Source organism: Pseudopodoces humilis, chromosome 6, assembly GCF_049639895.1.
Source record: "Pseudopodoces humilis isolate 2021_Gansu_Grassland_sample_001 chromosome 6, ASM4963989v1, whole genome shotgun sequence".
NCBI lineage: Eukaryota > Metazoa > Chordata > Aves > Passeriformes > Paridae > Pseudopodoces > Pseudopodoces humilis.
Window position 1 is genome coordinate 69,955,892 of NC_142205.1, and position 26,803 is coordinate 69,982,694.

The window sequence follows — 26,803 nt, forward strand, 5'->3', positions numbered from 1 at the left end:
TTTGGGATCAAATGCTCCCTTCTCTCTAAGGATAAAATCACAAGGATTTGCGCCCGCTGTGGGTGTCGAGTCGCGAGAGTTGGCAGCAGGGCCCGGGAATGTGATGATCAATCCCTGTCTGCCTTTCAGTAAATTTGTGTTATTAGTTCCTTTCACCACATTCCCGTGAAATATTGTGGAGCAATACTCAAAACTGGGGCGCGTGTATGATGATGTAACAAATATGACACATGATTAGTGAATATAAGCAGTAAAAATTAATACATTTGCTTACGATCTGGCACTCTACTCATCTTGCCCTCAGCTTTAAATGGTGACAGACCTGCACCAATTTCTACCCACTGCTCTTTATTTATCTCCTTCGGACTTGTTCTACTGTCTCCTCTCTGCCCAAATGGAGTAGTAATATCAGAACAGTGATGTAATAACTGAGGCTGTGATGCTGCTACAATCTGGAGTGCCAAGGGGACACTTTTTGACTGGGAGAGACTTCCCTGGGATTTTTAGCAGGATAAGATAGTGATATTTCTCATGTAACATAATATAATATAATATATTAATAGATACATATAATGATATTTTTTCATGTCAGATGGGAAGGCTGAGGAGCTACTCTGGCTGTCCTACCAGGATCACTGATGTAGGTCACAGTTCCCTTAATTCTCCGCTGGGTAAAACAGGCGGACTTGGGGACTTCACCCTGAAGCGAGGGAAAAAATTAAAGGATTCAAAACACCACATCCCTGAAGTGAATTTTCTAAGTAAAACTACAGCTAACAAAGTAAAAGAGAGCAATTTATATAAAATACTACTTTGTAGATATTCATCTAAGTGACAACCACTCACCATTCCAGTTCCCAGGAAAGATAGCTGCCAGGAACTGTTCACACTCCTCTGGATGTTTTGGTTGCTGATTTTTTTTCCAGAAGATCATTTTTAACCATCTTGCCCATGTTTGTGACGCTGCAGCAGAGAACAGCCATGGGACAAGGCAAATCCTGCCTCATGGCAGCAGACAATAAATCTTCCCACCCCGGAGCTTCCCGAGGACATCATGCACTCCATGCCTTCAAAAGCATATGGGAAAGCAGCACCCCCCCATAAAAATCACCCCTGGCTTGTCCAACATGGCCCAAAAAAGAGCACCCTGAGCCACGGGAGGTCAGTCTTAAAACAAATGCTGAGCAGCTTTTATTCCATCTTTCAACTGCTGAAGGTTTCCTCGTGATTTAATTCGAGGATACAATGCACGGACATACAGACACGCACGCTTCGGTGATAAGTTTCTATTTACTGATTCTTTGCCACCATTAAAATGTTTAATAGGCAAAGCTTAAACGGAAAGATGGAGCTGGGATATTTCTCTTGGCTCCCCATCAGAAATAAAGAGGTTTCTGAGGTATCGACCCGACGGCGGGTCCTCGGCAAAGGACCGGCAAAACCTGGCACCTGCAGCTGTGCAGCCTGAGCCAGGACCATCCTCAGAGCAGCATGACGTGGTTTATTGGAAAGAGGGAGCTCTTGGGATGAGCTGTGGATTTTCCTGCAAAGGAGTGGCAGGGGCAGAGCCTGCGGAATCTCCCGGCAGCAGTGGGGGACATTCATCAGGCTCCCTGGCAGGGAAAACTGACAAGCCTCACTGAGAGAGAATTAATGAAGGCAGGATTTTCCACCACCACCTCTAAAATCTCATCATTTCTGTGCTAGAACCTTCTAAAAAGGCAATGCTGGTAAAGTGGCCTTTTTTGCCACTTTATTAAAAAATACATTAATGTTGGCTGTGTAACATTAGACCCCCCATGGGGTACCTTGCTTTCTCATTTTTGTGATTTTTCCACTGGAACTTGGCTTTTTAGGGTGTGGTACAAAACACAGGAGAAAAAGAAGCAGAAAAAATTACTCGTGGCCACCACTGCCTATGGAAAGTATTGCCTGGGCTTATCCACCGCTTCTCAAAGACTGCTGGATTCCTGTGTTTTAGAGAGGGGAGAAAAAACACCCCCACGGGGAATAAATAAAATAAATCAGTCAAGTTCTTCCTTCTGCCAGCAGCTGAGGGTGCACAAACCAGTGGGAGCCGCTCCAAGGGCACCTGACCCCCATGAGGGTGCAGGGGAGCACCGGATCGCCCAGGGCCATGAGGATACGGATCCCTAAAACACATTTTGGGGTGCAGACATGGCATTTTTGCAGTGGATGGGAGGCAGACGTACACCCTCTGTGAAGCCTGGATTCTTTCTCCCAGCGTTTCCCCACGGGATTCCTCTCCCTCCTTCCCGTGGTGACATCTATCACCATGGGCAGCATTGCTCGTACTGCGAGGAGCAGCATTACAGAAAACATTACAAAACCTTGATAAACTGGATAAAAAAGCCAGAGGGGGATCAGAGGGCAGGATGAAGGCAGGGAGAGGGGGAATGCTGCCAGGAGACGGGGGATGAATCTCTGAAAATGGACTCTGTTACCGTAACACATGCACAGGGATGGATTCCAAAAGAAAGGAGAGTGACCAAACCATGGCAAGGATTCTCCTGAAATGTTCCTCTCAGATAGAGCCGTGTCTTTTAAGGAATAAAAAATGTCCCCCTGCAGCAGCTTGGAACAATTTTAATCCCCAAACAGCTGTTTTGGGGAGGGGGAGGAACCCCAAAACCTGCAAGCCTTGCAACAGGTTTTGTTTGCAAAGGCGGGCAAATCTGGAATATTTGCCTATTCCTTTTATTGAACCTGCTGGCTGATTTGATTACTTCCCTGGAAACGCATGTGCAAATCGGTTTTCCAGCCTTTTGAGGGCACTGCCTTCCGCCGCGACGTCTCCGGTGACTGATGCCAACGTCTCGCTAATGCAATGTGCAGGGAGAGCCGGCGTTGGATGCCGACGCCGATGCCCAGAGCTCTCGGCCGCTCGCAGCCATAAATCCTTCCATTCCCAAATGCAAAACACCGCCGTCGGAAATGCCTCACCCTGAATAAAATGTGTTAGCAACAATTCAATCTCACAAATGAAGCGGGCTGAGGCGCAGCCTTTCCTCTGTCATGCACTTACCCGGATAGAAGGATCCGATGATGGAAGACTGGGGGAAAAAAGGGCATCAAATTGAAAAGCCCCGGGGAGATGAATGGGAGATAAGGGAGAGTAAAACATTTACAGCCTGAAATGATTCCCCCTCCCAGAAAAATTTCCTTCTTGCTTCCTTGGGAAGCACTCAGAGGAGAGCTGTGGTGCAGGCACCTTGGAGCAGGGATAAATCTGAGGGTAAGAATCCGAGCAGACAGTTAAGACTACACAAGTAAGCAAATTTATTTGAAGACAGAACAAATATCGTGGCAAACAACAATATGCAAATTCAGTTGAGAACAGGGGTAAATATCAGACTTTGTTTTCAAATCGATATAAAATATAGTCAGATTTCATTTTGTCCAAAAAGCAGCTCGCACTGGGGGGTGGGGGTGGGAGGGGGTTGGAGGGGATGGCCCTGTTCGGGCCATCCGAGGCGTGTGTCACCTGGAAAACCTCAGGCTCGGGAGGTGGCTCCTCTGCCAGCAGAGATAAACAATGCTGGGAGGAGATGGAGGCGCCTTTGGGACTCTAAATTTCTACCTCCATTCTCCTTAAAAGCCGATTTTTGCCACAAAGCAAGGCGGGGTTCATCCCCTCCAAGACCCTCGGTGCCCACCCACCTACGTTTGGATCGTGCAGTCATGAGGATCCCAGATGCTTTTTAGGGTTGGGCATCTTTGAAGGCACCTGCACCTCCTCTTCCTCACTGGCTCCTGATGGCTCAACCTCCAGTGGCTGAACCTGAAAAGCCAGCGAGGGAGGAGCTCACCTCGGATGCCAGAGGAGTGAACAGGACGAAATCCCCTCCCGGGGCGAAGGTGCTGGCGGGCTGCTTTCTAGAAAAACCATCCCAAAATAAAAGCAGACATAGAAAACATTAGATTGTCAATGAGGCTTTGAAACAAATTCAAGTTTATCCTTAATTTTTCTCACATGTGTGTGGGGGTGTGTGTGTGGGAGACTCGATACAAACAGACAAGAAAGACGTGGTGAGCTTCAAGCCGGGGACGGCATGTGGTCAGTTAGCGTCCGCAGGAGCACCATCGGATACGGAGGAGTTAGCACCAGAGAGTTTGGAGGACCTAACTGAGCACACGCGTCCTTTGGGAAACGTGGGAATGGGCCGTGGGGAGACATGGAACAGTCCATTAGAAACAATACAAGGCAATTCATGAGTTTTCATACAGTACAATACAGCCACTGATCAATTAACCCTTTCAGTACAGTACATGACAAGTAACACTTTGCACCCTGTTAGCACTAGGAAAGGAGGGTTTGGGCTGGAGAGGGGTGGCTGGTGGGCTGTCCCTTCTGCCCTCGGATTTCGAACGCTCTCCCACCCCAGCTCGGACAGCCCTGTGCCAGCCTGGCTCCCGGGGGGATGCGCTGGTGGAGCGCAGTGCCACCAGTCCATCCACCCACAGCGAGGGCCGCGCCCAAATCACGGCATCCTAGAACCCCAGAACGGAAGGGACCTCAAAGATCACCTAATTCCACCCTCCCTGCCATGGGCAGGGACACCTTTCACCACACCAAGTTGCACAATCATCCCGGTTTGGCCACGGGGGATGGAAGAGCCACCCCGCTCCGCCCTGTGCCAGCCAGCGAACCGATGCGAAAACCTCCAATTCAAGTTTCACCTGGCCAGTTCTGGTGCCAAAACTCGCAGAAATGGGTTCAGAGGCTGCGTTCAGTCAGCCTCGAGCCAAACCTGCTTCTTCCCTCAGGCGTAGTGAGAACAGGGTCCGTTGGAAAAGTGCTAAATTACAGTACATTGGCATTTCCATATGTCAACTATTGAACAGCAAAACAGATTGTTTGAAAACAGAATCAGTATCGTACAGTAAGCTCACACTTAATTCTTCACCGTTTCTACACTTGTAACACATGCATTTTATTTCCATTAGTTTAATGCCAGTAGGACCAACATCCTCCAGAACAATGATCTAACATTAAACAAAACTTCCTAAGGAAAATATTAAGCATCACATAAAGTTTCAGGAAAAAACCTGTTAATTAGCATCACAAGGTACTCAGATTTACATTTAGGAGTTTTCATGCCATGACTTTAAAACACCTTTTGGTTAATATCCTGGGGGTGGGGGAAAACAAATCCAGAAAAACCAAACCAACCCAAAAAAAAAAGAAATTAAAAAAAGGAATGTTTTGGGAAATAATATATTTCTCTATGTGTATACACACCCAGGGAGACAAGCACGAACACGCAGGCCAGTGCATGGGTGTGTGCACAATTTTGCTTTGATAAACTTGACTCATTTCAAGGACATTTTCATGGGTCCAAAAAGACTTTCAAGGAAACGAACTCTAAACTACTGAAGTAAATTAAAAAGTCTCTCTCTCTTGGAGGAACAGAAAAGGTTGGTAAAACACCACCTGTGTGCTGTTACAATGCGCTTCCCATGAGCTATCTGAAAACCCAAACAACTAAAAATCCTTTTTTTTCCACCTAAAAGGCCCTTCCAGAGCAAAAGGTGCTGTGCTAGGATCTGCATTCAGGCCTCAAGTGTGACGGGCAGGAGAAAAAATGCTTCATTCCACCTTCCCAAAGGATGAGACACCATCTCCAAGGGACAAAAAACTACACCTGACGGGGAAAGCAAGACAAAAATACCTGTTCCACTTCCCCCTTTCTCCCAAGTTTATTTCCAAGGACTCAATAAGACTGGTGGGCTTGCTGGGGGGGGAGGGGGGCGCAGGAATTTTCTAAATGGTTTGCCTTTATCCTGGTGACAATGAGCAGGATGTGGGCTCTGAGTCACCGAGGTACTCTCTGAAGAGGCTGTTCCCTCAGCCACTGTAATTTTGGGGGCTCAGACAGAGCAGCAGCATTGCCTGGTGCTATTTCTTTAAAGCTAAATTTGCAGGGGTAATTTGGTGGAGGGGGCAAGGGCGGGTGGGGGGGGAAGAAAAAAACCCGAAACCAACCCAAAGCGTGGATTCTATTTTTGTTTTTACATCCAGTGATAGAGGATGTAAGAGCATAACACTTGGGGTTGCTAAAGATTTGGGGTTTTTAACCATCTTGGGTAGCCACTGAATACCCAAGCCCCTGAAGGTCTATTGAAGGAAAATCAGCCACTAAAAGTGGAGTTGTTCGGGAAAACTCCTCCATCTCCTACAACAGGGAAACCCAACACGCCCATTTCTTTTTGTTGCTGAAGGTTATTTCCATGACGGCCCCTTGCTAGCAGCAGTGAAGGAGAAGACCTAATTTCCTTCTCTGCATTCACACTGATCATGCTGTGCTGGCAGGGTTTATCCATCAAGTGTCACCGGGGAGAAACTCCCATCACGGAGGATTGCCAGAGAAGGATTTGGATTGACTGTGGGCTCGTCAAGGATGATGAGCAGCAGTCCCAAGTGTGGATACCCCGGTGTGAAGGGAACACGGAGCTCTCACACCCACCATGATTTATTTGCTGCCATGGAAAATCCACAGGGGCTTTTAAAGAAGCAAAACCCCACCAAATTGGTCAGGAGTGGGTGGTTTGGGACGTCAAAACCCAGGTTATTCAGCATCCCAGGGATCACCATCCCATTTCGAATCCTAGAGATTTCTGACTATGTTTCCTACTAACTCTACCCTGCTGCTTTCTTGCTGGCAAGGGAGCTCTGATCCCTGGCCTTCCATAGGGGAATACCACAGGAATTTAACAGGAATAGCACATCTGAACCGCCTCTGAACACGAGAGCTGATCAACTCCTAACAACGCTTTCCAAATTCAACAGCAAACCTCAGGGCTATTATGCTCCATCTCCTAAACCTTTTCCACTTAAAAATACCTTTTGCAGTTGGAGCCCACGACCAATCCCAACAGCACTCCCAGTGCAGGCACAGTGACGGCTTTTATTGCAATGGCTTGAGCGCAGCCTTTACTGGTACCAGGATCTCAGACTGGTTTGAACTGGGCTCGGCCCCTGGACTCACCAGGGTGTCTCACCACACACGGGAGCGTCTGCCCCACGACTCCTGCTCCGCTCAGTTCTGGGAGGAAAGGAGATGCTCTTGCACCATCCCAATCCCTTCTGAGACTTCTCCTTCCCCTATCTTTGGTGTTTTTAAAAGCCACGCGCTCGGAGCTCCGGGTGACCTCCAAGTTTACAACAACCACGTCTGCCTGGACGTCAGTGATTTAGGTGTTGGTTCTGTTGCGTAAAATAAGCTTGGATAGGTAAACTCCCTACTATCAAATTGCTAATGGATATGTAATGGAAATCAGGCACCAGACAGTGGTCCAACACACCTCAACATTTTCTTCTGACGGCCCCTAGGTCATTAACACTGCGCCAAGGAGGGGAAATAGATGGGGAAAAGAAGAGAGTTCCAAACTCAGTGCTAACAGTACGTACAAAAGTGCAGTGCTCAGTTTAGTCCGAAGCAAAGTGACTACTAGTACTTAAAGTGCTAGTCCCAACGTCGGTTTGGTTCAGTGTCCGAAACACGGGGGAACACGGGGAGGGCATCCCAGGGTGGGGGGAAAATTAAAAACAGACAGCACTGCAACTGCACATGCCACACCAAAAGTGCTTCAAACCACACCACTGCGGAGGGACGCGCAACGCCACGGCTCAGCTTGTGAACACACACGAGCAAACGACTGACACCTTTTAGGTCACTATAAAGAACAGCTCCATTAAGTCCATCACTACGAACCCGTTCGGGAAGCAAGTGGTCACAGCGCACAGAAAACAAGAGACGACCCCACTCCAAAACCAAGAGCCTTTAGGAACACTGACGAGCCTTTGCAAACTAGGATACTCAAAGTCTAGCGAAAGCAGCCTTGCCCAGTGTCTGCAACAAGCTTGGCCGATGCTTATCATGCACTTTACAGAGGCAGACTGCCTCCTCTTACACGCTATCTTACAGCTTAGCCTATTTACCTACTTATTTGTGGTTTGTTAATTGTAGCTTTCTGACCATGCATTAAGCTGGCTTGTTTCTCTTAACCACTCTACCAGTCAAAGGACAACGAATGCAAGGACGAGACAACGAAGGTGGTCTGGTAAACACTGATGTTACTGATGGCCCCGCTTCATTTTTGTGAAGAAAAAAGCTCCGGAGAAGGACTTTGAATCAGCACGCTCCTGGAAAGAGGCTGGGAAAGGAGGATTCATCCCAGTCAACACACACTTCCCACCAACTGCTCCATCACCCAGCTCTACCTTTACACTCGTGCTAGAAAAGCAATGGCTCCACTTGCTGGGAACAGGGTGCAGGAAATCTCACTGGAAAGAGAGTGCAGGAAATCTCCCTGCCAAGGACTGTGCTGGTCCCAGTCCTCACCCTGGGCTGGAAGTGGCTCTTGAAAGCAGGGACGTGTTCCAGCAGTGCCCTCCTGCCCCCTTCCCTTGGCAGCTCAGCACTGGCAAAAATAGGGTGTTTTCTCCCAAAAGAAAAGGGACAAACGAGAAAGGGGGAAAGCAGAACCTCCAGTTGTCACTGTGTTTCAGCAGGCACTCCAAAAAAAGGTCACAGAATAGCAAACTGGTTCACCAGGCCCTGCATGCATTGCCACCAACTCTCCCAAGTGTTTCACAAGGCAACATCTGGTGCGTCCAAGGTGGGTGTGGATCCTTTTCATGGAGAAAGATCTTTTCAAGTCAAAAGTATTGACTTGCTGGAGCTGGCAGGATATGCAGGTACAGCTGCAGACATGTTTCTCATCAGAGACCATGCACTAGGGAGATGGCTTTCCAGCACTAATATCCCAGGAGTAAAAACAGAGCTACAAACTCAGGTCACCTATTTCCATTACTGCCATGGATTTAAAACGCAAAAAGCAAGGTTGTGCATACAGGTGATAGGGATGTAGATCCACCTTTGCAGGCATCCAGCTGGAAAGAAAGGAGCCTGGAAAGGACGTGGGAGCTGGAGAAGTGCAGTGGGATACGGGCAGTGCCCCGCAGTGAGGAGGGCAACGAGGTACATGGTTGGGAAACGCGACCATCTCAGTCCACCATCGAGACAAGAAACTTCAGGAATGACAGATACAGATATATCCAGTCTGAGGAATGCACACACACACGTGGATGCGGCCATGACCCTGCCACCCAGCAAGGAACAAGTCCCCCAAGGGGGAAAAGCGTGCCAGCTTGCACAGCACGGCTTTCCCTTAATCTTGCAGGATTAAAAGCAATTGCTGAGCAAGAGACTCAAGGCAAGGAAGAATCTGCCAGGGTTGTATTCAAGCCTGATCCTGCAAGACTGGCACATCTCACCCCGTGCCATACCCTGGCATGGGGATCACGTTTGGTTTAGGTAGCGTTGACCTCGGTGCTGAGACCAAACCCAAACACTGCGGGCATGGACAATTACCAGCCTGAAAACGCCCGTGCCAAAACGACTCCTTTCCCAGGTCTTTTTATAACATGTTCTTTCCTGCCTTCCGATTGAAAGGATTTTTGGCAGATGATTTGGAAGTGGATAATAAATCTAATGCTAGGACACCGCGTCCAATTGCACAGTAATTTCCTGCACGGCTCTCACAAGGAAGTTTACGCGTCGTGCCGCATTCGCTTCTCCTACGGATACACTGTCGTCCATGTGTGACAATCCTAAATAATTGTCCCTCCACCTGGGCTGGCAATCCTGTTAAATTTTTAAAAAGAAAAGCTATTACAGGTTTTTTAGGAGGAAAAGCTGTCTGCTTGCCCGTGACCTCACCTTTAACCCGAGCTCCAGAATTTAAAGGCATTTTTAAAATCCCGTTCCGGCCACCGCATTAAATTTTCACCTAAATATCCTCAGCAACTTTTCCAATCTCCAAAAAACAACTGATTTGGAAGTTTATTAGGGGCAATAATTTATCTTTGGAGGCGGAGGCTTTTGCTGCATTGGAGGCTGCAGATATCCGTGCACTGGTTTTCGGTGGTGAACCGAGTTGATTCCCAGACACAGCCTATTTCCAAGGAAAACACCATCCCAGACTGCTCGGTACCAGAGGCACTACAGTGCAAGCTGAAGATGAGGGGCCATTTTTAATTCTATGCTAATTATCGCAATAAAAACCAGATCCTGCAGCGGAAGACCCATTCTGGGAAGAAATAATCATCCATCTTTCGTAGCTGTAGCCGTGCTGCTCGAGAAGAAGCTTATTTACAAAATGGCAATCTCCAGAAAAAAGCTGCTATCGTTGCCTGACAAAGCCATGTATTCTGATACCTTCTGGGGGGCTCTGTCTGGGAAATTCCTCTTTGAAACCAAACACTGTAAACCTCAGCTATGGAAAAACCCCATCCTGTTCAACAAAAATACAGCTCTAGGGCTGATGCAACCCACCGTGACACAGAAATGATGCTTGGAGATCCCTGCTTTGAAATCCCTGCTTTGGGTTTAGAGCAGGAAAATCATATGACCTCTAAATTATTTATATGTGAAAAGATACTTTTAATAAAAGCATCAATGGCGTGTAAACAAAAATGAAATTCCTAAAGCAGACTTTCCACATTTTGCATAGTTACTTAAACGTGGATGAGAAACATCCTTTTTCCCGCCTGGACGGAAACATCCATCGTGCAGGGTGGCATGAAAATGCCCTTTTTTAGCAGGCAGGAAACACAAGAAGCCAAATAAAGCCATGAACCCGCAGAGTGGTTGTGAAAGGGATGAAGAAAACCCGACCAAGCAGCAGGACTGCAATCTGTTCCCGCTCCCCCTACGTAGCGCCGCGGTCCCCGAAGAGGCTCTCACACCAGATTGCATTGCCAGACAATCTTACGGAGACGGGAAAACCTGCACTTGGGTCTCGGCCAAGCAAGACCCCCAGCGCCTCTTTCCTCGCCTGCCAAGACACGATCTTCCTCCAAGAGCTGCTCGCACCCGGGGATGCCACCACCCACGGAAAGGGCTCTGCTCCACCTTCTCCATCTCTCCTGGCTGGGTATCCATGAGGCCTACATCCAGCATTCCCAGGCACGTTCCTGGGGAGCAGCTGAACAGCTCCGATCCATCGCCCCGCCGTAACGATGGAGCCTGAAGACGGGAACATTGGACCACAGGGACAGCATGTTGAAAGCAAAACATTTTATTACCATCGGTTAAGCTTCATAATGCACGCTTATGAGTAAGAGAGAGGTTATATGGAGATCACTTTGCTCCCTACCAACTGCAGCTTCTGGGATTAAATGCGGCAGCTGTTGAGCGGAGCGGAACGGGACCAGTGGAAAGAAAAGGAGAATAAAATACATTTGAAACGGTGGGGGGTAGCTTGGCAGAAAACAGGCCCCTGACTTGAAATTCAAAGAAAAAAGGTTTGTTTTTTTTTTACTGCTGTATCAAAAAGCCACGGCGTCCTGGACAACAGCTGGTGACCAAGCACTGCTCTGGAAACGCACCCCTCTAACTCAATACCCACCTCAGCAGCCACCACCTGCTATGGCGCCGCAGCTCCGACACAATGCGGGAATGTTGGAGTGGAACGCTTTTCCTTGGGGCCACGACACCTCTACAGCCCATGGATCAAGCCCAGGATGCTGCCAAACCAGGAGCTCCTGACTAATCACACCTCCACAGGTGTCCATGGGGAATTTTGGTGGCCAGGGACCACCAGAAGGGTGTGTGGCAACGGGGATCTATCCTGAATTCTGGATGGTTGGCTACCTCAGCGACAGCGCCCTGCAAGGCTTGCCTGGGGTTGACTCAGACGTGTGATTTTTCACTTGTTTTCTGTCCGCTTCCATGAAATGTTTTTGACAGTAAATGCCAGCCTGGGATGGTTTCTAAAGAACACAAGTCTCTTCCAGCAGAAATTGTCCCTTCAATCTAAGATCAAAAATCCGGTTATCTTTCCTAGAGGTCAGAGACCATAAAAAAGCTATTTTGGACCACCTGCTGAAGAGTCACTAACACACTTTACCAGCACCAGCTTTTTTAGCCCAAATCAGTTTACCTTCCAGCCAATCTTCCACAAGCAGCTTCAAATTGTATCAAACCCTATCCAGAGGAACACTCTGCTTTCCCTTTTCCCGATATTACCGCTCTCATTTCACAATAGTTTCTTCATTCAAACAGAATTCAAAGGAGAAAATGCCTGTGCTAGTGAAAGGAGACTTCAGTTATTGCTAGCACAAAGCTACCAATTTTTCTTCTAGCAAACAAACCGCTTGGCTAGAAAGGTGAGAAGCTCTTGGAAGACTGAGAGCCTGGAGGAGGCTGGTTTTTAGGCTGAGGCAAGTGAAAAATCCCCATATTGTGGCCTCTTGCTTGTTTTGTTCTGCACAGCATCTTCAGCCTCGCTGAGAGGAAGAGGCCGGCGTGGTTTTGAACAAGGAGAGAGGGCTATTGCAACAGCTCAAGGGCTACAGTGGGGAGGAAGAGGGCAAACTTCCCTCTGTGAAGAGCCTGAGGAAGGAGGTTTAGGGAGGTTATCCCAGCTTTAGAAGGTGCCTCCTAAGAGCGGGGAAGAGGTGTCAAAAGCAACAGGCTAAACTGCAGCTTGATGCCGCAGGCAGGGGTTAAGTGGGCACCACCTCTGGATTGGGGGTTTTCTTGGGGTTTCACACAGATCAGCACAAAACACAAAGCACTGCCAAACAGACAGCTTTAAGCTCTTTTTAAAAGAAAAGTCTCTGTAATATGCCTTCACCAAGGTAACCCACAGTAAAAAGCTGGCAGCATCCATGAAAATGTTCATCAGGCGACTACAGCACCTCCCTCCTCCTCTTTTTTGTTTCTTTTTTTTTTCAATAAGACAGCTAGAAGGAACTTATCAGTGGCTAGCTCCAAGGGTTACCCCTGGCAGCGCTGAGGGATGACTGTGCTGACACCAGCAATAAATGCTGCTACGGAGAGGGGGCCGGGATGCAGCAGGATTACGTGCACACTGCGTGCTGGCACACGCTGATCCCAGGACAGACATGCCTGTATCCAGAGCGGATGCAGCAGGCGAGAGGTGAAAGTCCAAGAGGCAGAAAAGGAAGGATGAAAGAGTTGGGCTCCTGTGGTTTATCCAGGATAAAGCTGTGGACACCTTCCCTCTGAGTTATAATAGGATACACAATACCTGTGGGTGGCGGTCCCTTGCCTAGCTCAGGTGTCTGCCGCCACTTTGACCCAGGTCTCGTGGGCAGGCTCTGGTGGTCTCTGGTCCTGGTGGCTCCCACTGCAGCAACCGGAGTCAGTACAGGACTGCAAGAGAGTAGACAGGAGCTTGGCAGAGGCACAGCTCTTATCTCCACATCTTCATGCCCGCTCTGCTGTGGGCACGCTCATCCCACATGCCTGAATTTACTCACCCACATCAAACCCCTGGGTCGATTCCTAAACTGATTTGGAAGCATTTGCAATTACGCACGCAGAGAAAAGCGACTCTAATTACTCTGCACCCCATTTAAATGTCCTGGGGAGAATGAAATCCTGGCACTGCTCAAAGAAACCAAATTGAGGTTACACATAACAAAGGATCCAGGCATGCCACTGAGCTGTGGTGGGAAGGAAGAGCCTGAGCTCAGAGCAGCACTCACAGCAGATGCAGCAAAGCTCATCCCTGGGGAAGCTGTCAGACATTGCCTACAAGCGAGATGGTGCGCGCCGGCTGCTCGGAGGAAGCGGTGGAGTCTGCCATCAGCACAGGATCAAATCTGCCCCAGGGAACTGGTCCACGCAACCCTACTACACCTGGGAGCCATCCCTGAGGGAAGGGCTGACTGCAGGGTTAAAAAACTCCTGCTTTGCTGCAGCTTCACCCCAAGCATCTGCCCCAGCCTAGAGGTAACACCTGCCAGAGCCCCACCGCCCATGCAAGCGCTGCAGAAGCACGTGGGAGCTGAGGAACAGGATCCCTGGAATGGTTAAGGCCAAGACACACCAAAACAGACACGGAGCAAAACTACTGTCTGGGGAAAATATAACCAGCTCCACATCTTTTTGTCCTACATCTTCTGCAGCAGTTAGCAAATGCACAGTGAGGGAGGGAACCAAGGCACATTCGGGCTTTGCACAACATTTCCAGAGGGATTCATAACGAAAAGCATAGGAAAAAGATGCTGAACTTCTAAGAAAAAAAGCGGTTTAGGGCCGTCAAGCCAGGTCATGCACGAGACATGAACTGTTGGTGATCCAACAGGGAAAAGGAACAACACAAGCAGGATCCGGCCCTGCCGGCAAAGCGAGAGGAGAATGTCCCTACGCACTCAGCCGTATAAACCCCTGCAGGGCTTTCTGCCTGTGCTGCTTTAGTGACCTTGAGGTTTTGAAACCAGACGGAGCAAGAAATAAAATGCCAGCTTATGGGTTATGCTCTGAGGTAAGAGGCACGCAAGTTTGGTTCACCCTGTGAAACATGGCGCCTGTTCTCAGCTTACAGGTGAACATTTCAGCCAAAAAACTCTTTCCCTAATTTTACCAGGATGGGAGAGATTATTAGAAATGCTTAAATTGAAAAACTTCATCACTTGCTACAGGGATATGCACACTAACTGAGTTGTTGAATCTAGGATAAATCCTACTGCCAAGAACTAGATCAAACCCTTGCCCTCTGTTCTTGGCTGTCAGTAACCTCTGCTCACCCCTGTTGTGACATCTACCTGGGAAAAACTCTTTCTAAAAAGTGCCACCAGTACGATGCTCCGCTTTTCAAACACTTTGCCATGTTCATTGGAGTCTCAGGAGAGAGACCGTCCTTGGAGGCAGCTCAGTTCCCTCACAAATTCCTGTTCTAGGCAGCCCTATGGAGATCTCAGGACTGTTCAAACATCTAGAAGGAAAGAACAAGCAGCTGTCATGAAGACAACCCAAAGAGAAAACACATCTGTTGACTGCACGCTGAGCTGCATTTCCTCCAAAGCACTGCTCCGTCACCTCTCTCCCAAAGCCTAAGGTCTCCGGCTTTAGATTCCCCCTGCCAGCTTCCCAGGAGAGAGAGACTCCTTTTACATCAGGTACTTCCCAGCCAGGCAGCAGCACAGCAGCCTCCTCCAGGCCCAAAGCAAAAATGACAATTTGCCAAACAGCAACAGGTCCAGGGGGAACTTCCAGAGACAAACGGGCTCCTGCTCAACACCAGTTGCCAAGGGAAGCGGTGGGAGCGACGCCAACGTCAGGCTCGGCTCCCTGTGAGCCCTGAGGTTTGCTCTCGTGCTGCCAGCACATGACGTGCTCCAGCTCACCCCTTAACACGGAACAGCAGGGATAATTCATTTATGTTAAAAATACCAGGGCTGCATTGGCACATCCAGCCTTTTCCCTAGGAAGAGGAGGGAAGAAATAGCTGCCCGACACACGTTGGTCATATGCCTAAATGCCCTTCTGGATGGTGCTGGGATGAATCTACATCATGTATTCATGTCAAGTGGTGACAGCGTGGGACAGGAGGGGCTCCTCTCTGGCTGGATCCACACAAAACTCTCTAAAAATGTTACTGAGGAGAAGTTCATGCCAATATTTCTGTGACTCTTCATGTGATGACAACATACAATCCCGGGAGATTGAGGAACATAAGGGAAAACCTGTATTTCCAAACATGCTGGCACAGGGAGCTTGTATTGTCACTCAGTGCTTTCCTTACATTTGTGTTTGAACAAACCAATCAGAAAGCAACAAGAACACGACCAGGGCTAAAAATTACCCTTGGTGGAAGGTTTTCTATCTCCTTTGGAAAGGATGCAGAAGAGACCTGACAACAGCCTTTAATTATGTGTAAGAGCCGCAGCAGGGAAGAAACCAAATTGTTTATATAACTCCTCTGGAGAGCACAGCCTGTAAGGCAAAGAGCAATAGAATTAGATGGAAGCAAGGGACACGTGGACTGGACAGCAGGAAAAGAATCTGAGAGGAAGTAGGGTGACATAGCTTAGGGAGGGAAACTGGGAATATCCAGCATGAGAGATTTCAAAGAGCAGATTTCTTCCAGGTTGTTCAACTTGGGAAAAATATGGATGCTTTTTGCTCTGTACCCAGCCCTGAAATGCACCATTAGAGGCACCCTTGCACTTGCAAATTCAAGTTTAGAGTCAGACACCTTCCAAACACTACATTTCATCCCAAATTTCTCCCTGTTTCGCTTTCGGGTATCATCGGCATCGATCAGCATCAGATCATCGCAGGAACTCTCGCACGCCTTTGAGGTAGGGAGGTATCGTCCACCCCCTTTTAGTGGTGGAGAACACAGGCACAGGCAGGATAAAGCCAAAGCGATCCCATCTCCATTATCAGGAGGCCCTGCTCCACACACTGACAGCTTTCCCAGGCAATTACTCTAGCACTTCACTGGTTCAAAGCACAGCTTTCCACAGCTGTTGACACCGACCCCTGCTGCACCTCAGACCTCAGAGTGGCAGGCCTAGGAAAGCGAAGGCGGTACAAGTGGAGATCATCCGCAGGATCTTGTTAGAAACCACACAAACCCCTTTGCCAAGGCAGGCACGAGATTGCTTCTTGAAAGCCAATTTCTTTCCCCCTCTGATCCCCTCCAGCCTTCACCAAGCCTTTTCCTGAGCGATGGAAAAGAGCAGCTGCCCCATGGATACACACAGCACTCCATCACTCGTTCCTGGAGCGGGAGGCAGCCGATGTAGCGTGCGGAGGAAGGCTCTGGTGAAAAGCACACGCAAGCATCCATAAATTGGGATGGCATCAGCAAACCTTACAGGCCACCAACACTTGTGTGCTCCCCTAAGCTGCTGCAGGTATTCCTGGACGGGCCTCCCAAAAGCCAAGCCACGTGAGCCTCAAAGGGCGAGCTGTGAAAGCAGTAACTCCACGCATCGGACAAGCTTGGCCCCGGTGCGTTTGTCGGCAAGGTCAGACACTTGCAGAGCGTGTTACTGATCCCAAAGAGGAAAGAGAACCAGCCCAAGAGAATCACCCTGGTCCCTGAGTAAAGCATTAGGATCCAGGCTCTGCATCTCCCACCCCAGCTCTGTGGGACTCTGGTGTCAAAAGTGCCGCCCATTCCTGCTACTATGGATTAAACCATCATCATGCTCTGTGATTCCCTGGAGCACGGATCCTGTCCTCACTTCCCTCCGCCCCCTCCTGCCTTTTCGTTCCTCTGCCTCGGTGGGAAGCACTTATCTCTGCTCTTACTCCCCCTCTCCCTCTGCATTGTGCCAACAACATGTGCTCCCAACAAGGACCAGATGGGAATACTCGTAAGAGCCTGGGGTTAACCCGTGTCTTTTATCCCACATACTCTCTGCTGTTTTGAAATGCAGATTCTGTTGCACGCGCTTTGCAGTGTAAAGATTTAAGGTTAGTAGTAGAGTATGTTGATATTGCTTGTGAAACCCATCTCGCTCCTATTGCACGCCGAACGTCTCCGATACGGGAAAGAGAGTAGACGATGGATAGCGTTTTAATATCTCCAAGGGAAAGACCTATTGGAAACGGGGGGAAAACGAGTATTTGCGATATGTCTGTGCATATATATCTCTAATATTCCTCTCTCCCTCGCCTCTGCGTTCATTTGTGCCCACACACGAATTCACAGATGTTGTGCCAGCGCGGTGCCGAGCGGGGCCGGGCACGAAGCCTCGGCTTTCTCCGGCTGCCAGCAGCCGCCACCGAGGGCCATCTTTGCCTCCAATTAATCTCTGCGTGGCAAATGATCACGACGAAGAACAGATGCAAACTCCCGCCTGCAGGATGGATTTCCCCCACTGCGGTCAAGAAATCCGTCCGACTGTCTGCGTGTCCAACCAACGCCTCCGAGGCAGGAGCCGCTATCCCTCCCCGTTTAATACTGGTGTGTTGGATGGGTCTAAAACCCCTGAAAGACAGAACAGGCCTTTTTAAGTTTCGACTCTGTGCAGAGCTAGCAATTTCCATGTGCCACTCCAAGCGTTTCTGTGCAGCCTAGCAATTAAGAAGATGAATTAGCAAGCCGTTAATGATGGTTTTATAGGGGGGGCAGCCAGGCCCCTTGAGGCTAGGCCAGTAGGAAGGCAGCCACATCCACCACACACGAGAAGCCAGCAGGCACCTGCACCTTTCGAGAAGTTGGTGCACACGAGAGAGCCCCGAGGCTGCAGGTTCGGGTTCCGCGTGATGCCTCCCTCCGCATGGGGAAGGAGCGATCTAATTACATCCATCACAGAAATGCCAAAACGACATCCGGCTTATAAAACCTCAATTTATGCTTTGACATTTCTGGAAAACCAATTTTTAATCCATGTCATCTATCAGGAGTTCTTGATATTTTACTTCACCTTGATGCTTTAGAATACTGTTGCCTTTATTGAGGTGCAGGTGGGGAACTGAACACAGGCTGACAAAATATTAGGAAGAAAAATTGATGTCAGCCCATGAAAGCTTCTGCAGGTTTTGGAGAAACAGAACAGCAAAAGACCTGGCTTTAGCTTCTTCCAAATCCCCCAAATCCAAAAGCACCTTGTTCCCTAGCCGGGGCTTTTTTCCTGTGGCCGTGACAGGATTAGGCCATTTTTAGGCAAGACCAGATCATTTTGCAAAAACAATCCATTTTGGCAAAGGCTGTGATGCGACAGCCTTGCTTGGGTACAGCTTATGTAGGTGTAGCCTTTAATTCCGCTCCTTCCTGAATGAACTCTTCGTTTCAAACACAACCTTCACTTGAAAGGAACAGAGGGGTAGGAGGGCAAAGGTGAATTTTAGACATCACAACACGTTAAGTCATTAAAAATAAAGGGCAACTTAATTTCGGAGTAAGCAGCATAGAAAATGAAACCCAAGGTCTAATTTTCTTCAGGAATTCCTTCACAAATGGCATATATCTAGTGCATGTACAGCAAAAGTGGGAATGCCATGGAACCGAAAACGCTTACGACGTAATTTTTGACCCGGTGCAAAATCCGCCCAATAAAAATACACAGTAATATACTCCTTTCTACTATAAAAATTACTAGAATTGGAAAACAGGGCTGCAAGTCACACGAGCAGAAGGCTTCCTAACCACCACCAGCTCCCTTCCCTGGGAGTTTAGGTCACTTCAATAGGCCATAGGGGAAAAAAAATGATGCAATTATCAGACTAGGACATCTGTAGCTGGGGAAAAAAAAAAAAAAAAAGCACTGACATTGATTTTGGTAATCGCTTGGGGGTTCTTTTTTGTATAAAGGATGGGATTTTAATACTTCTGCTCGGGATTTTATGAACATGGCAGTACAGAATTGCAGAGCCAGGGGTTGTAAAATGGCATGGAGACACGACGTGGCCGGCAGCCGCCTCTTTACAGCTCTCACCTCGCCTCAACGACGCCTCCAAGGAAGAGCTTTGCCTTCTTTTAACTACGCTTTCCCTCGCAGCCTTGCCGAGAACCTACAGAATTCTTACGAGGGCCGCGGCCAAGGGCTCGCACCCAGCTCTGGGTGGAATAACTTGTTTATCCAGACCGGTGGTGGGAGCAGACGTCCCCTCCTCAGACTGCACTTCAGATAAATAAGATTATTTCGCTACGAGCTACTACAGGCTACAATATACTCACATAAATATATTAATGCCTATACGTGGATATGAATCGGTATATATCAGATACAGATAAGAAACACTTACGACGACGAGTAGATACCAATAACCACTGCAGCTTCTCGCTGAGTAAAGTCCATCGTCCATCCAGGCTGCACGCGAGGAGCCCACGAGGGAGGGTCTGGCCGTTCCCCCCGCAGCGCCTGGCGGGTCGCCCTCTCCACACCAGTGCAAAACGCTTCCCCAACCCTTCCATAGCTCTGCACTTTGCCAGGAAAGCCGGCTCCATGGGCCGGACCCAACACAACATCTCCCCGGCCGCAAGGCAGGGGAAGCCCCCGCAGCCCCTTCCATGCGGGATAAGCTTTTCAGGGACCACCCCTCCTTTTGTGCCAGCAGCAGGGAAAGCCAGGTACGAGGCAGCTGCTGGACTCGGCTTTGTCAAGCTAAAGCTCGGTTTTAAGCCTCAACAGCAACACGGGGGACCCGCGGTTGCAGAAGGGGCGAGGAGTCGCTGCGGCGGCGGAGGCGAGGACACTCAGCAGCTCTGCAGACTGCAATTTAAAAAACCAGATCATCATCCCACCCTTGGTGGTTTGAGAGGACCTTCGACACAGCGCCCGTCCTCTTCTAACATACGAGCAGAGCTGGACCAAGCAGGATCAACAGGTCTCTAACAGACACGTGCATGCAGGAGACGGCTTCTCTCAGCATTAGACTACGTTACCAAAGCATCCCCTTACCGGAGCGGGAGCAGAAATGTGCTCCTAGTATTATTTACACAATATAAAGTGCATTAGGATTTAGTAATTCAATGGACAGACTTTCTGCCGGGACCATACAATTTTGAAACAGAGGTGAGGGCTTGAATAGGAAATTCTCTTATGAGAAAAAGAGGTTCAGACCGGTGCTCTTCACCCTGTCCTCCTAAGGATTGTTTTTGGCCGTTCTTTCTAGTGCAAATAAGCTTGTGTTTTCTCAAGTTTAAGGGACATGGCAGTTTCAGGGCGTCAGGAACGAACATTTAAAACACATCAGGGATTCAGTGTTCCCGAGCATCTCGCTGGGCCCTTCTGGGCACCAGAAGCCCCCGTGGTCACTGCTCTGGGAAGCTGAAGACGCGCTGCTGAAAATACAAAGGAACCCGTTTCCATATCTCGCCATTCAAGTCTTGCATTGCTACACTCCGAGTGTATCCCTACCACCCTCCAACCCGACATCTGCTTCCCACCGCGCAGAAAGCCATTATCCATCCAACCCAACATCCGCCAACACCGCCGTTTTCCACTGCGATGGAAACCCACGGCCGCTGGTCTACCCACGAGCGATCGGCAACGAATGTGAAGATCCCGATCCAGGTTCAGATACTAAGGTGCATCCCGTGCCAGGGGAGTAAATGCATTAGCGGATCCTACGGGATAACAGCGTGCCAGAACCCAGGCCGGCCCGGTAGCCAGCAGTTGTTGGATTCCTGTGTGATATTTATGACAAACTAACGGCATTGGAAGGCCAATTCATTAACGAAAGATAAAGGGGTTTTTGAAAAAATGGGCAGCAATGAGGAAAGCAATTTTGCATCCTTTTTTCCCTTGAAAACGGTGAAGAAAACATCCCTTTCCAATCACGACCGATTTCCTCACCAACACTACAGGAACACAGGGAAGGCATGAGCACTTACAACACACGTGGCCACTCAGGCTAATTCCAACCAAGGAGCTTCTACGATCCCTCGAGGCAAAGGCGGGCAGGGATGGGAGATGCCGAGCTCACAGGGGAGGAATGCCACACAGAAAGGGGAAGGAGAGCGTAAAAAGTTCGTACATTCATAGCTCCGGTTTGTTGGACTAGAAGTGAATTCTTTACCTCAGGCACTGTGACGGGCAGCAGCAGTCAGCGATACGCTAACGTACACATCAACGACTCATTCACTAAATTCTGGTTTCACACCTAACAGAATGTAAAAAGTACTTTTAACTTTTAACGTGGGGTTTTATGGGGTTTTTTTAATTGACCTGTTAAAACCATTTGGGACCGAAGCAGTAAGAGCGAGGATGAACCAGTACCCCGCAAAACTCCCGCTGATTCATCGCGGTCCACTGGCTGTTCGAGTGATGGAGCAAAAACTTCTCTTGCAGGTTTGAAAAGGGACCTGAAAGAGCAACCTATGGAGAAAGGGATGGGAGTTTTTGACACTAAGCCAAAGGCTTGGTTGCTGTAACTGCTATATGTGGTCTTAAAGGGGGAATCACCTAAAACAGTGAAATTAACTTTCTTACTTCTTGTCACAACTGTAACATTTTCCTAAAGGTTCTTTGGTGACTTTGGTGCAAGCTGTTATATTTTTTTTTTTCTTTTTTTTCCTTTTTTTTAAACTTAAAACAGATTGACTAGTTTTAGTACCCAAACTAAAATCCAGATTATCCTCTTGGTTCCCAACCCTGTCTCCCCAACCTTTCTCATTATGACATTAACAGGCAACAGCATTCGGATTGAGAGTGGCCATGCAGTGTGCAGGTGGCTCCAGACTCAGAGCGATGAACGGTCTGGTTGGAGATAAAGATGTTTCTCAAAAGGTTGAAACATAAAACAGGTCATGGTTGCATGGAAAAAGAGCTGGTCCACATGCACACTAGGCCACTCTGCAATGAAACAATTTGAGTGATTACAAATATCTGATCAGACATGGTAATGCCTGCTTAAAACAATCTTAAAGGTGTGCAACACGCTACTAGAAGTACCTGGAGCTCAATCAAACTCCCGCTGGTTCTGGGGGAAGGAGCTGGTCGCCCAAAGGCTGGACAAGCCCCTTACATTATAAATATTCATGTTTTAAGAAACACAGAATCTTTCATCAACCTCCCAACCAGGTAATTGCACACATTTGCCCTGCAGGCAGAGAGTTAATATCATGAGATTTAAAATTTACATCACAAAGACTCCAGGATGACATCGAAACCTTGGGGCAGGCGAGATCGGGACTGGAGCCGCTCAAGGACAGCTCCAGCTTGGAGCAGGGGGGGAAGACGGTGATGGCAGGGCATGGATGTTGTCTCCCCAACACCACCCACAATCAACACAACAGAAAATCCACCAGAGCTTCCAAAACGCACCACGGGTGAGCGTGGAAGAGATGCCCTTCTACAAGAATCCAGCGGTGCACCCAACACCCAAAGGTCTTCCTCATGGCAGGAGGAGGAAAACACCCAAATGCTTTCCTCGCACAGGTAACATCCCGAACCGCATTAATCTGGGAGAGAAGCCCATCATCTGGGAGCCTCGGTCGCAGCATTCCTTCCACCTCCCAACACCCGCTCCACAGTCGCCTGCTGGAACGCCCAATACAAAAATACCTTCTGAAATTTTTGACAAAATACATTCAAAATAAAAAAAAAAAAGAAAAAGAAAAGATCACCAGCCTCTAACAGGCAGAACACGGAGATGAGGAGTGGGTTATTATTCACTGCCATTAATTCAGAAGGCTGAGCACTCCGCTGTCCTGGGATACTCAGGTTATCTGGTCAGCACAAAACTACGGAATGAATGACAGATCTTCCGCCCTTCACCGGCACGTGACCGAGGTCAGACCAGTTATGGAGATTTTACCCATAAACAGACTATTGTTTCCAACTCAATAACCAGGAGATGCCAACTTTAAAACCTCTCTCCCTCCTCACACACAGACCAGCGATTCGCGTGGAGCTGATTTTTGCCATAAACGCTCTACGGCAATGCTGCTCGGCCTTTGGACTGAGCACGGGCAGAAGCCAGTCCTGAAAAACTGGTGATAAGCAGAAACTGATACATTTCATCATAAGGTTCAGGGTGGGGGTACTTTTGTATCGTGTTTAAGTGCAACACAAGCCTTTTCTAGACTATTTAAAGGTCAGGGTGCCGGATTTTGTTTGTGCTGATACTCGTACTTCCACAGTCTCCAACACTCGAAGCAGCTGACTCATATGGACTCGGGAGGTTGGTCCTTTCCTAAGACATATGGAGATGTTTTGGGCATAGTTTAACATGACAACCAGACTCCTATAACATCATGTACTGGAGCTAGCAAGAACTACCAGAAAAGGACTTTACAAAAAACTGGGGCAACTTGGAATTACTATAGGTCTGTCCCTCTCACCAATTTCTGCTTGCTTTGTTTGGTTAATTGTCCAATGCACTCTATTCCAGACCCTCTTGCTCTTCACCACTGTCCCCTCTGGCATCCATTCTTTTCTCTTTATGGCTGTTGTAAATTCTCCTCATCTCTTCTTCGTACTTGATAAAATTTTCCCCGAACCGTGTCCACGCTTTGTACGGAACTGTGATGGTGTTACGGTAGGGCGGCCTCACCTCACTTACCTTCAGGAAGATGCCGTACCTGTTGGATCCCACGTCGAAGTAGAAGCGCTTGTTGTCCACTCGGAAGGAGGTGCCCTCGGGGAGCTCCGGGGGCTCGTCGCCTCCCCCCCGGCGATCCTCTATGTCCCCTTCGCCGTATTCTTCAATCAGCTGGACCAAAGCATCCCTGAACTCGATCATCCCTTGCGCCGGGAGGACGATCGTCTGCTCCTGTCCCAAGCTGTGGCCAAAGTAACCCATCATGCCAGGTCCCCTGCTCATGGTCTGCCTAATCCGCAAGAAGCGCCCGCGCTGGTTCTCCTTCAGGTCCAGGTAGTACTTCCTGTTGTCCCTCTCGATGTACTCCGTTTTGAGGACGCTGTGAGGCGGCTCTTCGGAGCCCACGGACACGGGGGGCGAAGGCGGCGGGTGCTGCGGCCGCCTCCGGGGATGCTGCTCCTTGTCATTGCTGTGCTCGTGCCGGTGGCCGTGGCCGCCCTTCAGGCCCAGGTGGGCGTAGTGCTCGATGAAGTCCCCCAGGCAGTCCTTCAGCTCGGCAGCCACGGACAAGGAGAGGGTCAGCTTGCTCTTCCTGATGTTGTCCTGTCTGCCCCTTCCTATCCAGACCTCGGCGATCTTCAGGAAGCGGCCGCGGGAGCTCTGTTTCACATCCAGATAAAACCGCTTCTTCTGGATGTCCACCCTCTTGGAGGCCAGCTCCTGGATCTCCATGCAGCTCCCCTGGGAGGAGGCCGGGTAGTGGTACTGCTGTTGAGACTGGGAATAAATGTTCCTGTGCAGGCCAGAGCCTCCCAGGTTCCTTCCTCCTCCTCCTCCTCTTCCTCTTTCCATCTTTACCAATCAGCTGGAAATAATACACAACAGAGACACAGATGACAACATCAGCACCAGGGGCCTGCTCAGCTCCTCGGCAGCGGCTCCGCTCGGCGCTGCCCTCCCTACAAAGGCTCCTGCATCCCTCTCCGCTGCCACTGGCACGCAGCATCGCAGCCCGAGGATCCCGGGCGCTCTTCTTTCCCTGCCGTGCTCCGGCTCTCGGACAAGGGAGCCCTGATTCCAGCGGCACTCCCCGGCAGCACTCCCTGCCCGGGAACTCCTCTGTCCTGCCCCTGCGGTACCGCAGACCCTCCAGCTGCCCCACGGGGGTGGGCTATGGTGCCCTGTTTCGGGGGGCACTCGCCCCTCTCCCAGGGCTGCAGCTCCCCTCTGCAGGGTTTGTCCCCGTATCGCTGTGCTCCCGCTCCATCACTCCCTCTGATCCTGTCCCAGGGCACGGGGGGGAGCACCGGGGCTCCCCCAGCACTGCCCTCCTGCCCCCCACTACCACGGAGCCCCCCCACGGCTGCATCTCCTGCCCCAGTGCCCCCCAAGGCTTCAGTTCCTTCCTCCCCCCAGGACTGCCCCACTGCCTCCCTGGCCCCTCACTGTCCCAGGGCTGCCCCTCGGTGCCTTCGCTCCCCTCCAGTGTCCCCAGTATTGCCCCCAGTGCTGCTCCCCTTCCCTCCCAACTGCCCCAGTACTGCCCCCCTGGCCCCCAAGTGCCCCAGGATTGCCCCACCCGTGCCTCCCATCACCACACCTGCTGCCCCAGTGCCCCCACAACTTCACCCCTCGCCCCCCAGTGCCCCAAAACTGCCCCCCAGCGCTCCCAGTGCTGCCCCCCGGAGCCCCCCGTGCCGCAGTATCCTTCCCCAGAACCCCCCAGCGTTCCCAGAACTGTCCCCCGGTGCTCTTAGTACCGACCCCAGTGCCCCAAAAGTGCCCCCCAGCGCTCCCAGTGCTGCCCCCCAGCCCTCCCAGTGCCCCGCTATGGCCCCCCGGGCGCCCCCCCGCACAGAATCTCCCGCCCCATCACTGCCCCCGCTACCCCCGCGGCCCCTCCGCGCCCCCCAGCGCCGCGTTCCCCACGCCCGGTCACTCACCCCGCAGCGCCCATCGCCGCCGCTGCCCTTCAGCCGCCGCCGCCGCCACCGCCACCGCCCGCAGCCGGCGGCCCCGCCGCCCCCCCCCCGCCGCGCAGAGCCACGGGCTGGCGCTCCCCCGCCGCCCGCTCCGCCCCTCCCCGGCCCGCCCCGGCCCGCCCCGGCCCCGCCCGGCCGAGATCGGCGGCGGCGGCAGCGCGGGGGGCGCCGGGGGGTGCGCGGCCCTCAGGGCCGCGGGACTACAACACCCACAATGCCCCGCGGCCGCCGCAGCACTGCGCGTGAGCGTCACCTCGGGTAACCCGAGCGGCAGCGGGGGGATGGGGGGGGAGCTCATTGGTGACGTATCCACGGTGCGACGCGGCGTGACGTGCAATGTGCGCGCAGCGCGGGATCCGTGAGGGAGGCCGGGCGGTTCCCGGTTCCGGGCGCGGAGAGGTCGCGGCGGCGGGGGAACGAGCCCGCTCAGAGCTCGTCGAGCAGCGCTCGGGGCTGCTGCCGGCCTGCTGCCGGCCTGCTGCGGGCTCCGCCGGCACCGCGGCTCTGCGGGCTGCGGAGGAAACGCGCCGAGGCCTGCTGTGCCGGGGACACTGGGGGACAAGAGGTGAAGCGGTGCGGGCTCTGGCGGCGCTGCTGGGAGCGCTGGGAACGGTGGGGAGGACAGGAGGTACTGGGAAGTGACCGCCCCGAGGGTGTCCCGGCAGCCTGCCCAGCGCTGAGACTGCGCTTTCCTGTTAGGCGTGTTACCCATTGTGTGAGGGCTTGGCTGCGGCTCCATGTCCCCTGCCGGTTTTCCCGAGGACTCCCGAGCTGGATGCTGAGCGATCCCGAGTTCCGGATGTTGGCTTAACTCTGGGCAGGTGGGTGATGCCGTGGTGGGAGGTGGTGCGGGATCGTGTGCAGGCACCAAAGGTGCTCTGGAACTTCCAGCTGCTTTTGGGGGCTGTGGGTGTCCTTTACTTCCAGCTTCTGCTCTGCTCTCTGCTGTTCCTGGCAATCCCAGTCCGAAGAACTGAGTGGCTGTAAAGGAGAGCTGTTACCATGTCTCTGTTTTAGCGTTAAAATCATTTT

General features: G+C 50.7%; 2 protein-coding genes across 3 annotated transcripts in view; one reads left to right on the forward strand and one right to left on the reverse strand.

The window, feature by feature from the left end:
* Positions 1-3,362: 3,362 nt before the first annotated feature.
* PURG (purine rich element binding protein G) lies at positions 3,363-24,646 on the reverse strand. 2 transcript variants are annotated; one of them, XM_088056225.1, is made up of 2 exons: positions 23,811-24,646; positions 3,363-13,208 (listed from the first exon to the last, which is right to left on the reverse strand). In XM_088056225.1, the coding sequence occupies exons 1-2, from the start codon at positions 24,639-24,641 to the stop codon at positions 13,110-13,112; spliced, it is 930 nt and encodes a 309-aa protein (XP_087912351.1). In that variant the 5' UTR covers positions 24,642-24,646; the 3' UTR covers positions 3,363-13,109. The 2 variants fall into 2 exon arrangements, with proteins under 2 accessions (XP_087912351.1, XP_005532235.2); XM_005532178.3 differs by lacking the exon at positions 3,363-13,208 and having other exon boundaries at positions 22,827-24,646.
* Positions 24,647-26,476: 1,830 nt separating this feature from the next.
* The window catches only part of WRN (WRN RecQ like helicase), a 28,579-nt gene continuing 28,252 nt past the window's right edge, over positions 26,477-26,803 (forward strand). Inside the window, exon 1 of the mRNA XM_014260739.2 lies at positions 26,477-26,592. The gene's annotated coding sequence lies outside the window, so the exon portion shown is untranslated. The remainder of the gene's footprint in view (positions 26,593-26,803) is intronic.